Here is a 12,905-nt window from a genome sequence, read left to right on the forward strand (position 1 = left end):
GATCAGGGCGGTTGGCATGGGACTTCGACTGTCTATGGGGAAGTACGGTATGAAGGAGAGAGGGTGCCATGGTGAAGGTGAGGTGCGCCATCCGGTTTTAAAGGAGGGGGTCCAGTGAGAAATGTCCGGTTACGACGTGAAACTAAGCAGGAAGGGGAGGGTAGTGCAGAAAAAAGGAAGGCTGCGTCATGGGGTGGTTTTTTTTTTTTGTGTTGGGCATGTGTGTTGGAGATAACATGTCGGATAGTTCGGACAACCACATTTTTTCTCCACATATGATTTGGATTTGAGAAACCCGGACTGTACATACGATTGAATTTTGGGTAGTCTGCTTGGCTCCTGTTTGATGTCTGAAAATGCCTGGAAGTATGAGGGAGAAATGAGTTTTGATCTTTGAGACGATCTTAATCATTTATTTGATTCATTTATATTACATTAATGATAGCCCATAGCAATGCACGGACATTCTACTAATAATCTTTGGACCTCAATAAGTCCCGAACGTTCAGAATTTAAGCATGCTAATCTGAACTTTTTTCATGACAACTTTAATCAAGGCGTTGTTGACAAAACATGGCAATTTTCTGACAAAAAATCGAACTGAAATAAAATTGTCATGTGTTAACAACTAAAGTTGCCACCTCGCAGCAACTAAAGTTGCCATCAAAAAACGTTCGGGGTGACATGCTTAAATTCCGAATCGTTCGGGATTTATTTATTCCATAATCTTTTCCTTCCCCTTATATACACAAAACGAGCGACACATGCATCCACGTACGGACCATGCAAAAAAAGAAATAGACATACACGTACTGCGTACATATGCGACCATACCGACTTGGATTCGCTGACCCTGTATGCTGTTACTTGTCCCTGGGCACCCAGCAGCAGTGCAAACCGTAGGGCAGCCCATAGGGGAAGTTGGCCCGGGCGATCTCCTTGAACGTCTTGGCGTCCAGCACCAGCGCGTAGCCCGACCCGTCCTTGGCGCTCACCATGGATATGGCCACGCCTACATCGCAATTCCGCAACCCAAATCAGATGAGTACATACGAATACGGAGGACAAAAAAAACTGAACTAACCGTCGTCTTCCTCGACGGCACCCGGGCGGGGCACGAAGTAGGGCTCGGACGGCACGGCGCCCTCCTCGTACCAGCTCTTGGCCGTCTTCTCCACCAGGTCGATCTTCGTGAGCGTGTTGGGGAAGTTGCACGGCCGGCGCGCGCCGCAGGCGTAGGTGTAGCGGTACTCCTTGCCGAGGTGGGCCGGGTTGATGCTGCACATGTCCATGCCGCGGCCGTGCTCCTCCGGGTCCAGCGCCGCCTCCAGCTCGCCGAATGGGCTGCCGTCCAGCGGGATCCTGAACCGCCCCACCCTGCACGTACGTCCATGATTACATGCATCAAGAATCAAGATCCGCACGGTGGGGGCGTACGTTCTGGTAGGAGAATCTTGTCTCGTAGTAATACCTGGCGTCGGTGAGGACATCCTCGCCGGTAAAGCTCCGTAGATTGTGGAGACGGAGATTGTCGAGGATGGAGGTGTTGGCGTTGTGCTCGCAGCAGTCGGCGATGATCGCCGTCACGCGGCCCTCCTCGTCCTTCTCCTCGTACGCGTTGATGAAGTGGAACGTCACGAACGGCGGCACCTCCACGCTCGCCACCTTTTTAAAATTAGTCTATCAGAAACCCAAATCGAACGGCTAGCAAGTACGACGACGCATGCATAAACTATACTCCTAGTAAAACAAAGAAAAAGGGTGTGGCTAGTTCTTAGCTAATGGGCTAAGATTTAATCTAGTTAGTCTCAGTCAAATGACATAACATGTAAAAAAAAATATAAAATATAAAATATAAGCATGAATCTTAATGTAAGATCTCAAGCATATAGCACCGATTAAGATTTAACAAAAATAAAAAGTAAAAAAACAACTTACGATGTTGCCGCTGGCCTTGCACATGACGTGCATGTAGCTCCCCGAATCTGGGTACCACTGGAACTTGTACAGTGGTGTGGGCTCGGCGCGGAGGAGGTTGGCCGCGCAGTACCGCAGCGGCATCTCCGGCACGACCACGTAGTTCTCGGTGATGGGGAATGAGTGCACCCACCCGGGCGCGGGACCGCCGCGGCAGTCCACCCTGCCCACGAACTGCCTCTCGTTGCTCCCGGCGTCCATTCTCGCCACCACGTAGCCTGGCCGGATCAGGTCCAGGATCAGCGTCCAGAACTCGGTGTCGGTGACGATTGGGTGCGCCGAGTGGATCAGGCCGCCCAGCTTGTCCTCATACTCGAACTTATTCACCGTGTCCAGCGTGTCCGGGTCGACGACGATGGAGCCCTTGACGGTCTCCGTGAGGCAGAGCACGCGGCCGTCGCCGAGCCTGACAACGCCGGTGTTAGAGTTGTCGGTGAGGGAGGACCCCGAGAAGAGGCTCGCGAGTTGCCCGATGAAGGACGTGAAGCTGTCCGGCTTGGGCACCTCCGAGAACTCGCGGTAGCAGAGCTTCCCGTGCTCGCACGCCGCCTTGTACGCCTCCGACTCGATCTGCCGGTGCGCGCCCACGGCGTGCCCGTCGCGGAACGAGACGCGCACAAGCGTCGCGTAGCCGTCGAACAGGTGGCGGAAGCCGTAGTCCCCGAGGTCCCATAGGCCCGGGCCGTTCCTCAGGTACGTGCCATCCTGCGCAACAGAGAGAGTGCATATAAATTTCTCCAAAAAAAAAAGAGTGCATATACTACCCGGTCAATTCTTGTGGTGCAAGGAACAAATCTGTCCAACTTATAATTCATCAATAACGTAAATTACAACTTATCTAACCATGGGCTGATAATTGCTAAGATGAGTAGCTGGACCATAACAATCACAGCTTAGTCACAAGTCGCGCATACATGTTTGTATAACCGTATTATAGTGCAACATATACCTGCTGATTTAACACCACCAACCCACATTTTTAATACTGCATATGCATTAACGAATGTGGGCAAGAAATTGGCACAGAGAGAACCACTATTTGTTAAGTTGTGATCCAAATGCCTATAAAGGCTAACTTGAGCGGAATGGAGGCCCGTCGCCGTGAGGCTTGGGCCATAGTGGATCAATTTCGGTATGGATCAGTTTTGACTTGAGTCACCATTACTATATATATATCCTTTGTAAGCTGCCGCACGGGATAAGATCGTTGTTGTAAATCTCGGCCGTTTGTAACCTCTCCCGATATAGCAAAGTTTTGCTGGCTTTGGCGCGCGTGGTTTTCCCCCCTTCGCATTAGAGGGGTTTTCCACGTTAAAATCTTGTGTTCCTTTGTGATTATTTGATCCTTTTCATTCTCTATTCCTTGTTGTATCTCTATCAAAGAGAACCACTGTCTCTAGTGTCGTGGTGCCGTTTGGTTGAAGGGTGGGGGGGGGGGGGGCATTGACTCCACCATCAGAGTTCAAAACTTGGTACTCATACTTGTACTGTATTGGTCTTCCATCTTTATCTGGAATTTGGGTGGAACAAGTTTCATCCAAAAAAAAGTTGCGAGAAGCAACAAAACTTTGTATCATCATAGTTTTGTGTTGCCTCCTTCCTCCTTCGCCGTCGATATCGACTAAATTGGATGCGCTTCACTAACCGACTTTACAACGAAACATAAAAGTTGGCTACCCGTCCTCGTTAGACCGTAAGTTTTTTTTTCGAATCGTTAGACTGTTAGTTGATACTACTGAATACTGATGAGAATGCTACTTATAGGAGTATCATATATTTTGTCTCAATTTACCTTTTGCGACTATGGATACTTGGTGTTGCCGATCAACACCTTGATGAAAGTAGTTTTTTTAGTACGATAAATGTAGTTAGGTTAATGGAAAGAATGTGTTATGCAGTGTGGCATGGTCTAAAAGTACTTATACGCATGTGCATGATTTTATCAAACATTTGTTAGTTACATGCATATATGATCAAGGTTTGAATCGATGTAACGGAAAAGATTCACATTCTCCAAGAGAAAACGCACGGCTAACCTTCACGTGGACTACCGGCAGATAGTATATCGGATGCTTGAGGTTGGTATGTCAGTAGTTCAGGTATGAAGAATCTCCAAGAAGGAAAACAAAACAAAACGAAGGCATGCACAGATAGATTTGTGCAAGTAATTCATTAACCCACCAGCCAGAGAGGGAGGTTTCCCTCCACTTCCAGCGCGCCCTCCCACCTCTCCTGCCGGATACTCTTCCACGCCACCAGCTCGTCGGCACCACCACGGCGCCGCGGAGCACTGACGAGCGGCGGCGCCGCCTCCGTGACGACACCAGCCGCGAGAGGCTGCGCCACCGCCCGCTGCTTGTTTCCTCCCTGCTGGCTGGCCCGACGGCCGGACAGGGCGGCGACTGTGCAGAGCGAAGATGAGATGGTGGGAGGCATGGCGATGTATTGTCTAGGATCTAGCAAGATGGAGTCCGCCACCCAAGTCACCAAGTGCCGTGAACAGATTTGGTCTGGTACGTACCCTGCCTGCTGGTGAAGGGATGTATATATATAGCCCGCCCGAGGTGATGCCTGTTTGGTGGAGCAAATTTGACAATTTTGGTCTGTGGATGAAATCGTTTCACAAAATAAACTGGTTTTAAAAAAAATTCACTCAACTGAGCTTTTTGAGTGGCGCCCGACATGAAGACGTCACACTACACTGTGCAACGCCTGACTGACAGGCGCTACACGTCTGGCCAGCGTCGCACCCCGGACTGCCTAAAAATTCCTAAGTCAATGTGCAGAGCCTAAGAGCTAGGCACCACACTGTATAGTGTGGCGCCTAGCTCTCAGGCGCTGCACTAGTGGTTGCACTACAAAATGAAGCAACCACTAGTACAACACCTAGAAGCTATGCGCTACACTGTATAGTGTGGCGCCTATCTCTCAGGTGCTGCACACTAACTTAGTAATTTTCGGATCACACGGATGCGACGCTGGTCAGGCATGTAGTACCTATTTGTGAGGCATTGCACAATTAGTGTGGCGTCTTTGTGTTGGACGCCACACAAAAAGATCAGCCGTGTGAAATAATTTCACCGGCAGTTCATTCTATGATTTAATTTCCTCCACAGATTAAATTTGTCAATTTTGCCGTTTGGTGGTGGCGCATGTGACCTGCGGACGTACGTAATGAAATGGACCTATTAGCGAGAGGCAAATTCAGCATCTCTACTGGTCGAAATTCCTGGATGCCATGTTTGTTTGCATCCCCGTTGTCATGTTGCAGCAGCTTGATTTGAATTTCGCTCCGGTTGGTCCAGCGACCAGGTGGTAGTTGTCCAGTTAGTGCGTTATTACGTCGCCCGTCGACATTTATATGCGAAAATATCAGTAAGAAGGTTATAAACGCTGGTTTTCTGCCGGGCCAAAAATGAAGATTGTTGCGAACTGAGACTAGCTCGGATGGTTAGGTTTCTTTAGTGGAACCAACTCATCAGGGTTGAAGATTTAGACTTCGCAATGATGCCCACATTTTTCTGAATTTATTTTAGTTTTTTTGACGGTGTTTGTTTAATGGGAGGAGACATTTCAATCTTGAGCCCTGCTCCGGTGCTCCCCCTAACCTAATTTCGGAGGGGTATTTTTGTCCCCGCGAGTTTGTTTTTTTCCTGGCCCGCTGTAGCCCAGATCCCAGCCATGTCTAGCCCTGTATAATCCAGACCGTATACGTACAGTATTCTGGTCCGAAAAAAAAACATCACACGACCCCACGTCCACGTAAGACCTGCCAAATCCAATCATTCATGCAGCTCCATCAATCTCGCGAGCATTGACGCAGCTCCATAAGTCACGTAGTAGATCTCCAGCGGCGGCTATCTCATCGCCGGCGATCTCGTCGGACAGTGGGCGCGGCAACGTCGTGAATCTCCAACGGGCGCGCACAGGTACCGCATCCCGCATCCCCGCTCTAGTCTCGCTCGCGGCAACATCGAACGGAGTGCCGCCGCCAGTGGTAGTGGTTAACCTAGCGGGGCGGGTAACCTAGCTACCCGACAGCGCATGCGATCGTGGATCTTGTTCCGGTAGTGCTGCTCCTCGTGATCTGGGTTCACGTAGCATCGGTTACCGTCGGCTGTGCGCACCACCAGTATCGTTATTTGATGCGGCGGCTAACCTAGGTATCCGGTGGCAGAGGTAATCATAGATCTAGCTAGGTTTTGAGATCGTGCAGTTCCTCGCGATTGAAAGTGATCACGACGGGTGCTGTGGCCATCTTCCTTACTAAGTTTGGCAGATCTGAACGGCCTCGGTTGGGGTTGCTTACATAACATCCGTGATCGTGTGCTATGTGTTGTATATTTCATCATTGACAATGTTTGCACATGTGATGATACATATTATTGGTTGTAGGAAATGGCAGACGAGGAGTTAACTGATATCATGGTAGACAGGGAGTTTGGAGAACTGATGAAAGACTGGATAGAAGATTGGTCAGATGATGAAAATTCAGATCTTGGAGATCGGTCAGAGAATGGGAACGAATGGGATGATCTTAATGTGAGTGGCATTGTCATGTTGTAATTTTTTGGTGGCATCCGACAACATTAAATCTTTGTGTTGAAAATTTATAGATCGATGAGCTTGATGATGATCAGGAAAATAACTCGGAGCTCTTGAATGAAGATTACATTAGTTAGGTACGGAAGTGAAAAATTTTATTGGCATGCAAATTGAATTTCTTCTGGAATATTATATGATAAGTAATTATGTATTTGTGTTGTATTTTTCAGCTCATTTCCGAATGTCATAATGCGTACGACTATTACGGTGAATCCGACACGGAGACAGGCCTTAACAACGAATCATTAGATGCACCTGATTCTGGGGAGTCCCAGTCGTCGGTCATCATGAGTGAGGTATGTGTGTAATCAATGTTCTATGGAAGTAATGTTAAACGATAGAAAAATGTTTTCATGGTTGTGGTTTGATTGTGTAGGTGACACAAGATGATGGGGCAAAGAATGTCCAAGATACTGGAGTGCAGATGATAAGAGGGATATGTTCATGCAGATAATGAAAATGACCTTTACGTCTCACGATGCTGCGTATGATTTCTACAACAGCTATGCTAGAGATAATGGTTTTAGCATTAGAAAGAATAAGGTAAGGTATAGCAAAACCGAGTCACATCATATGCGTTATAGGTGGTTTGTTTGTTTCAAACAAGGGAAACGTGACAGCAAGTTGCTAATCAAGGAAGGACACAGCCGTAGGCTCAGAGCCGAGACATGCTGCTTTTGCGAAGCGCACCTGACCGTCAAGCTTGACCAAAAGCGTGGGGTTTGGTATGTTGAAAGTTTTGAGGACAAGCATAGCCATATGTTGGCAGGACCGGATGAGGTACCTTTTCTTTGGTCCCACGGAAAAATCAAAGAGTACCAGAAGCATGAGATAATGTCCATGGGAGCTGCAGGGATTAGAATTCACGACATGATGGATTCCTTTATCAGCAAACATGTATGGTACGACGGTGTTGGTTTTACCAGGCGTGAAATATACAACCTTTGCGTCAGGAAGAAGAGGAGGCTGCTTTCAAAAGGTGATGCTGCCACAGCCATAGGCATCATGGCCAGTAGGAAACAGAGGGATCCTAGCTTCTTTTTCGAGTACAAGCTAGATAAGGAAGGACATTTGAATAGGATGTTCTGGTGCGACTCCCAGTATCATCATGACTATGAGGACTTAGGCGACGTGCTTGTATTTGACAGCACGTACAAGATGAACCGCTATGGTATGACATTCATACTTTTTTTTGGTCTTAACAATCACCGAAAGACTACTGTTTTTGGTTGTGCCATAGTTTCGGACGAGACCGAAGAGACATACATGTGGCTGCTGCAAACTTTTTTGAGGTCCATGTGTCAAAAGATGCCTAAGAGTGTTATCACGGATGCTGACGCTGCGATGATCAAGGCAATTCGCGAAGTCTTGCCAGACGTGTGGCACAGTATATGTACGTGGCATATAGAAAAAAATATGAAGATTCACCTCAGTCACGAGTCCTTGAAGGAGTTCCGAACTCTTCTGTACTACAGCACGTCCACGGCCACGTTTGACGAGAGATGGCGCACATTTTCCAAAAGATGGCAGTCGGAAAAAACTATAACATGGTTGAGATGGATGTATAAGAAGAGGAGACTGTGGGCCGCGGCTTATCTAACAGAGGGGTTTTGGCTTGGCATGAAAAGCAACCAGCGGAGCGATAGCTTGAACTCATGCCTTCACCTCCACCTAGACGGTGAAATGACCCTGGTGGATATGATTTTGCACTATGAGAACGCCGTTGTGCGTATCCGTGAAAACGAGACGCGAGATGACTGCACGGCCTCACAGAGTTTACCGGTGCTAGTTAGTAGCTCGAGGGAACTTGAGATAGCTCCTTCTCACGTCTTCAATCCAGCAAACTTCTTCTATATGTTGCAAGATGATCTTTGAAAAATTGGCGGCATGGAGATTATAGAAATTAAGCTGGGAGACGGATCACATTAGTACATCGTGGCTTGGAAGAATAACCGGAAGCGCCACTTTTGGGTGGAGTATACACCAGTAAATTCCACAGAAACTATAAGGTGCAGCTGCAAAAGAATGATTCGAAAGGGTCTACCTTGCAAGCACATATTCCATGTACTGAAGCACTTGAACATATCTGAAATACCAAAGTGTTTAGTTCTTGTTCGGTTCACGAAAGAAGCAAGGTTGGGACTGCCCGCGAGGCGCACAAGCGATCTGTTGGGATTTGGTTGGACTGGGGCCGGGGAAAGAATGAAATATAGCCAGTTCAGTGTGTTAGCGTCCGAAGCTATGCATGTGGCATGCAAACACCCTGCTTTGTGGGATCAGTTACATGAGAGTTTGAATGTTGTGATAGCTAAGAGTCATGAGTATGATCTGCTACAGGAAAATTTGATCAAGCAAACAAATGACATCAGTAAGTGTGCGGTTGAATATGTGGACGATGGTGAAGGCAACATGATTGCGGTTAAAGATCCTATGAAAGTGTCAAGCAAAGGTGCAACAAAGGTAGATGAGAGCCGCCCTGTCTTGAAAAATGGTATACCACTCTCTTTTGATGAGTTGAAAACCCGGTGCGGCGCTTGCAAATTGCTAGGACACACTAGACGTAGCAAGAAATGCAAATTAAATCAGAAGTAAGTGTTTGTATGCATTGTGGATTATTAATTTTTTATCATTCATTAACTTATCTTGTCATTTATCATATGCAGAAAAGTGGAGAAGCAATAAGAGTAGAACACTTGCTTTAATTATTTGCTGTTTTAATCGGGCGGCTCATACTTTGGCTAAGGTAGTTGTAGGCGATTGTGTTTCTTTGGTTTGGAGGCTTTCGCCCCCTAATTGTATCTTTGGTGTATTAGCAAGCGAGATCCCAGACTTTGTTTAAATAAAGTAAGATGTTTCCCTCAAAACAAAAAACAAAAAAATTATTTACTGTGTTATGACCGGGGCGGGAGGTAGAAAGAATATTGTATATTTCCCCTCCTCACGTCCTAAATGCCATTAAATAAGTAATTGTACCACTCTCCTCCCCACCACACACTCACCCACCTCCCACGGGTGCCAGTTCAAACTCCCCTCTTATCCTCACCTACAGTGGATCGAGAAACGCTCGCCAGCAACCGCTGCAGCCGCCTCTATGGAGAGAAGCCTCAGCTAACAGCAAGCGATGATCGAGCTCGCCGGTGATGACGAGGCGTGGCGTGCGCAATTGATGGAGGTGTGCGGCTGGTTCCCCAGCACGGAGATGTTGGTCAACCACGCGCGTGGCCTCGTCAAAGTCCTCACCGATGGCGAGAAGAAGCGCATCTTCCCCGATGGCCGTGGCGTCCCGCCGGCTCTCCTCCTCGTCTGGGCAATGCGAGAGGCCACCCTGAGCGACTCCCCTGTTCAGTGCACAAGGTGGTGGATGTACCGCTCCACCACCATGCCGCAGCGGCCAGATCCAGCACGCGTCGTGTCGAGGGCGCAGCGCGTCGACGTCGAGCTCCCTCTCCTAGCGCCCGTCAGCCTAGAGTACCAGGTACGCGACGTGCCGGCGCCAGTCCAGCCGTTGGGCTCTGACGTTGTGGAGGACGACGTGGATGAGGTACTAGTCATCCCTGATGACGATGAAGAGGGCGAGGAGGACATCGTGCAGATGGTAGCGTCGGTCGCCGTCGAGGGTGGCAAGACAATGCCCATAGACGTCGAGCTCCTTCCCCTCCTCCCTGACATAGTGAAGGTGGAAGAAGAGGACGTGGCTCAGGATCATGTGGCACAGCTGTCGAAGAGGACGGCGGTCAAGAAGAAGACTTCTACGTGTGTGGTGCGCAACTCACGCCGGCTCAAACTTCTGAAGAAGTGAAGATGGGCACAGTTGCTGAAGGAGGAGGAAGCTGCTGGTTATCTTTAGTTAGGTATGTTGTTATATGTTTCAACATATAAGTTAATAATATTTTCGTTTTGATGTTAGTTAGGTATGCTGGTATATGTAAGCATATAAGTTATGTAATTGGTACGGTTTGGTCGGGTTCTATGTGACTGAAGAACTGAATATCTAGTGCTCACCCTATGTGTCAAGTTCAGTAAAATTTCATAATATTGATTATGTGCTGTTGCTTTGCTTAAATGCTGCATGAAAGGTGTAGGTGCTGCTAGATGTTGCTCCTATGTTGCAACAATACAATGAACTGGGTTGCTGCACAAATCAGTAGTGCTGCTAGGTGATGTGCCCATGTGCATCACTTACCAAATATAGAACATGCCAAATGTGCATTGTCTGCCAAATATAGAACATGCCAAATGTGCATCACTTACAAAATATAGATCATGATGGCCACATGTTATTTATGTTGCAATATCTGTTACACTGTGCCCATAAACTGAATAGCACATAATTCATCAGCATTTCATCATGTCAATAACAATGATGTCAATAGCTTTATGAACAATCTACTTGCTAACTATGACAACAATCATAATGGCAAGCAGGCCAAGATACAGCAGACCTCCAAATCCTAAAATCCTATCCCTATAGAGCAATATTTCCTTCTACATCTTAACCATTTCCCTTTTTTCTTTCTCATTCCTTTTAGTTTCAGCTTCATATTCTGTAATCTTATTCTCCAGTTTCTTGTTCTTCATGGCAAGATACTCAATGACTGACTTTGCTTTGCTATCCCACTCCCCATCAACCCATTCAACATAATCAGAAGTGATAGCATCCTAAATAAATCATGAGCAATTCAAGTCAATTTATAACTGAACTTGTCACTGCAGGCGGTAAACACTGAACTTTTTTGTAGCTTGACAGCAATATCAGTACTACTTTGAAGATCATGCTCAGTGGACTAACCTCAAACCCAAATCCCAAGAATGAGCTGCCAAAATTGTCTGCATCTATGCAGACACGGCCACAAGGAGTTTCCTGATGACCACATAGATGGAGCTTGTGAGGGCCAAAGGTCATGAATTGTCGTCGATAATGCTGGGATGTAAAGAACAACGGTAAAGAACTTACCTTTTTGCCACCAAAGCGTAGCACCGATGAAACCCTAGCCGTCGGTTCTCCCGGCCCGCCGCCGCCCAGGAAACCGCCATCCCCTGTTCCACTCGATCCGCCGCCGCTGCCTCATGTGCCACTTAATCCGCCCCACCTGCTTCCAGGACCCAGGGTTCCACCGAAATTGCGGTCGCCACCGCTCTTGTCGCCGCCGCCGCCGCCCGCCGCCCTGGTCGCTGTCATGCTTTCGTCGTCGAGATTTGAAGGGGAAAATGCAGAGAGAGGGCGGGATTTGGAAAGGGGGCCGAGAAAAGGGGAAGATCATTGTGAACCTGGCAAAATGAGCTGCTGTAGCCCTGCCGGCACGATAGGCCGCCTGTCGGGCCCCTCACGTGGTTAGATGGGCCGTGCCTGACATCATGGTGAGTATAGAGATAAGTTATTTATACATATAATAAAAAAATGACGGGTTTGTCAAACAAAAAAGAAAAACATTAAGCCACATAACACGCCATAGAGCCAACGAGCTGACATGAGTAATTTTCATCTGTGTAATATTACGTTTTGGCTCGATATATTTACTTAGCTAACATGAATGCTTTCATAATCATGTGACGAGGGGGAATTACCAGGAGATTGTGCCTGACGATGACATGCAGATAGCTCTGGCACAAGGCTAAGCTTGATAGACTTTTTTAAAAAAAGTATAGAATGTAAATTTTTTAATATGAAACTTAGGAGATCACTTCAAGAGAAAAATAGAATGCAAATACTATTAATGTGAAATATAACATTATAAAAATTTGGAGAACGAGAAAAATATTAAGCAAGAACAATTGATAAGTGAGGCAAACAATTTATTGGTACGACAGAATTGTCTTGTATGAGTGAATTGTCTGACAGACACATACACATGTATGTGTCACAATATTCAAGATGCCCTGTTTATTACATAAAAATGATAGAAACCCTAAGATAATCATGTCGTCGAAACCTTCGTCCGGACTAAATCCAAACCACTAAAACTTGAATCTTGCATCGCGCATAAATTCTTCAGGCGCGCCTTTTCTTTGCGATTTTGCGAATTTTGTTCTTCACACACTCCATCGAGTTTGAAGGTGACATAATCAACTCGGCAACGAAACGTCTTCTCATCGCATCAACGCTGGCCTGCAAAAATCGACATAAAGGTTACATAAACCGAAGTTGCAACACAAACATACTAGCTAGTCTACAAACGTAAATAACAGTATTCCTGTGTAAAATCGCGGGTCATTCGGTCCCCATTCCAATGTTCTAGACATTCTATGACAAAAAGGCCACAAGAGTTCCTGATATATACGCAAACATTAGCGGTGGGCAATACGATATGTGTGTTGTTGTTTGA

At 47.0% G+C, this 12,905-nt stretch overlaps 1 protein-coding gene across 1 annotated transcript; it reads right to left on the minus strand.

Moving 5' to 3' along the window:
* Nucleotides 1–863: 863 nt before the first annotated feature.
* Nucleotides 864–4,413, minus strand: LOC123056732 (carotenoid cleavage dioxygenase 8 homolog B, chloroplastic-like). Its single transcript, XM_044480022.1, has 5 exons — nt 4,159–4,413; nt 1,939–2,682; nt 1,472–1,665; nt 1,085–1,377; nt 864–1,012 (listed from the first exon to the last, which is right to left on the minus strand). The coding sequence occupies exons 1-5, from the start codon at nt 4,411–4,413 to the stop codon at nt 864–866; spliced, it is 1,635 nt and encodes a 544-aa protein (XP_044335957.1).
* Between the last annotated feature and the right edge of the window lie 8,492 nt (nt 4,414–12,905).

Source organism: Triticum aestivum, chromosome 3A, assembly GCF_018294505.1.
Source record: "Triticum aestivum cultivar Chinese Spring chromosome 3A, IWGSC CS RefSeq v2.1, whole genome shotgun sequence".
Lineage (NCBI taxonomy): Eukaryota > Viridiplantae > Streptophyta > Magnoliopsida > Poales > Poaceae > Triticum > Triticum aestivum.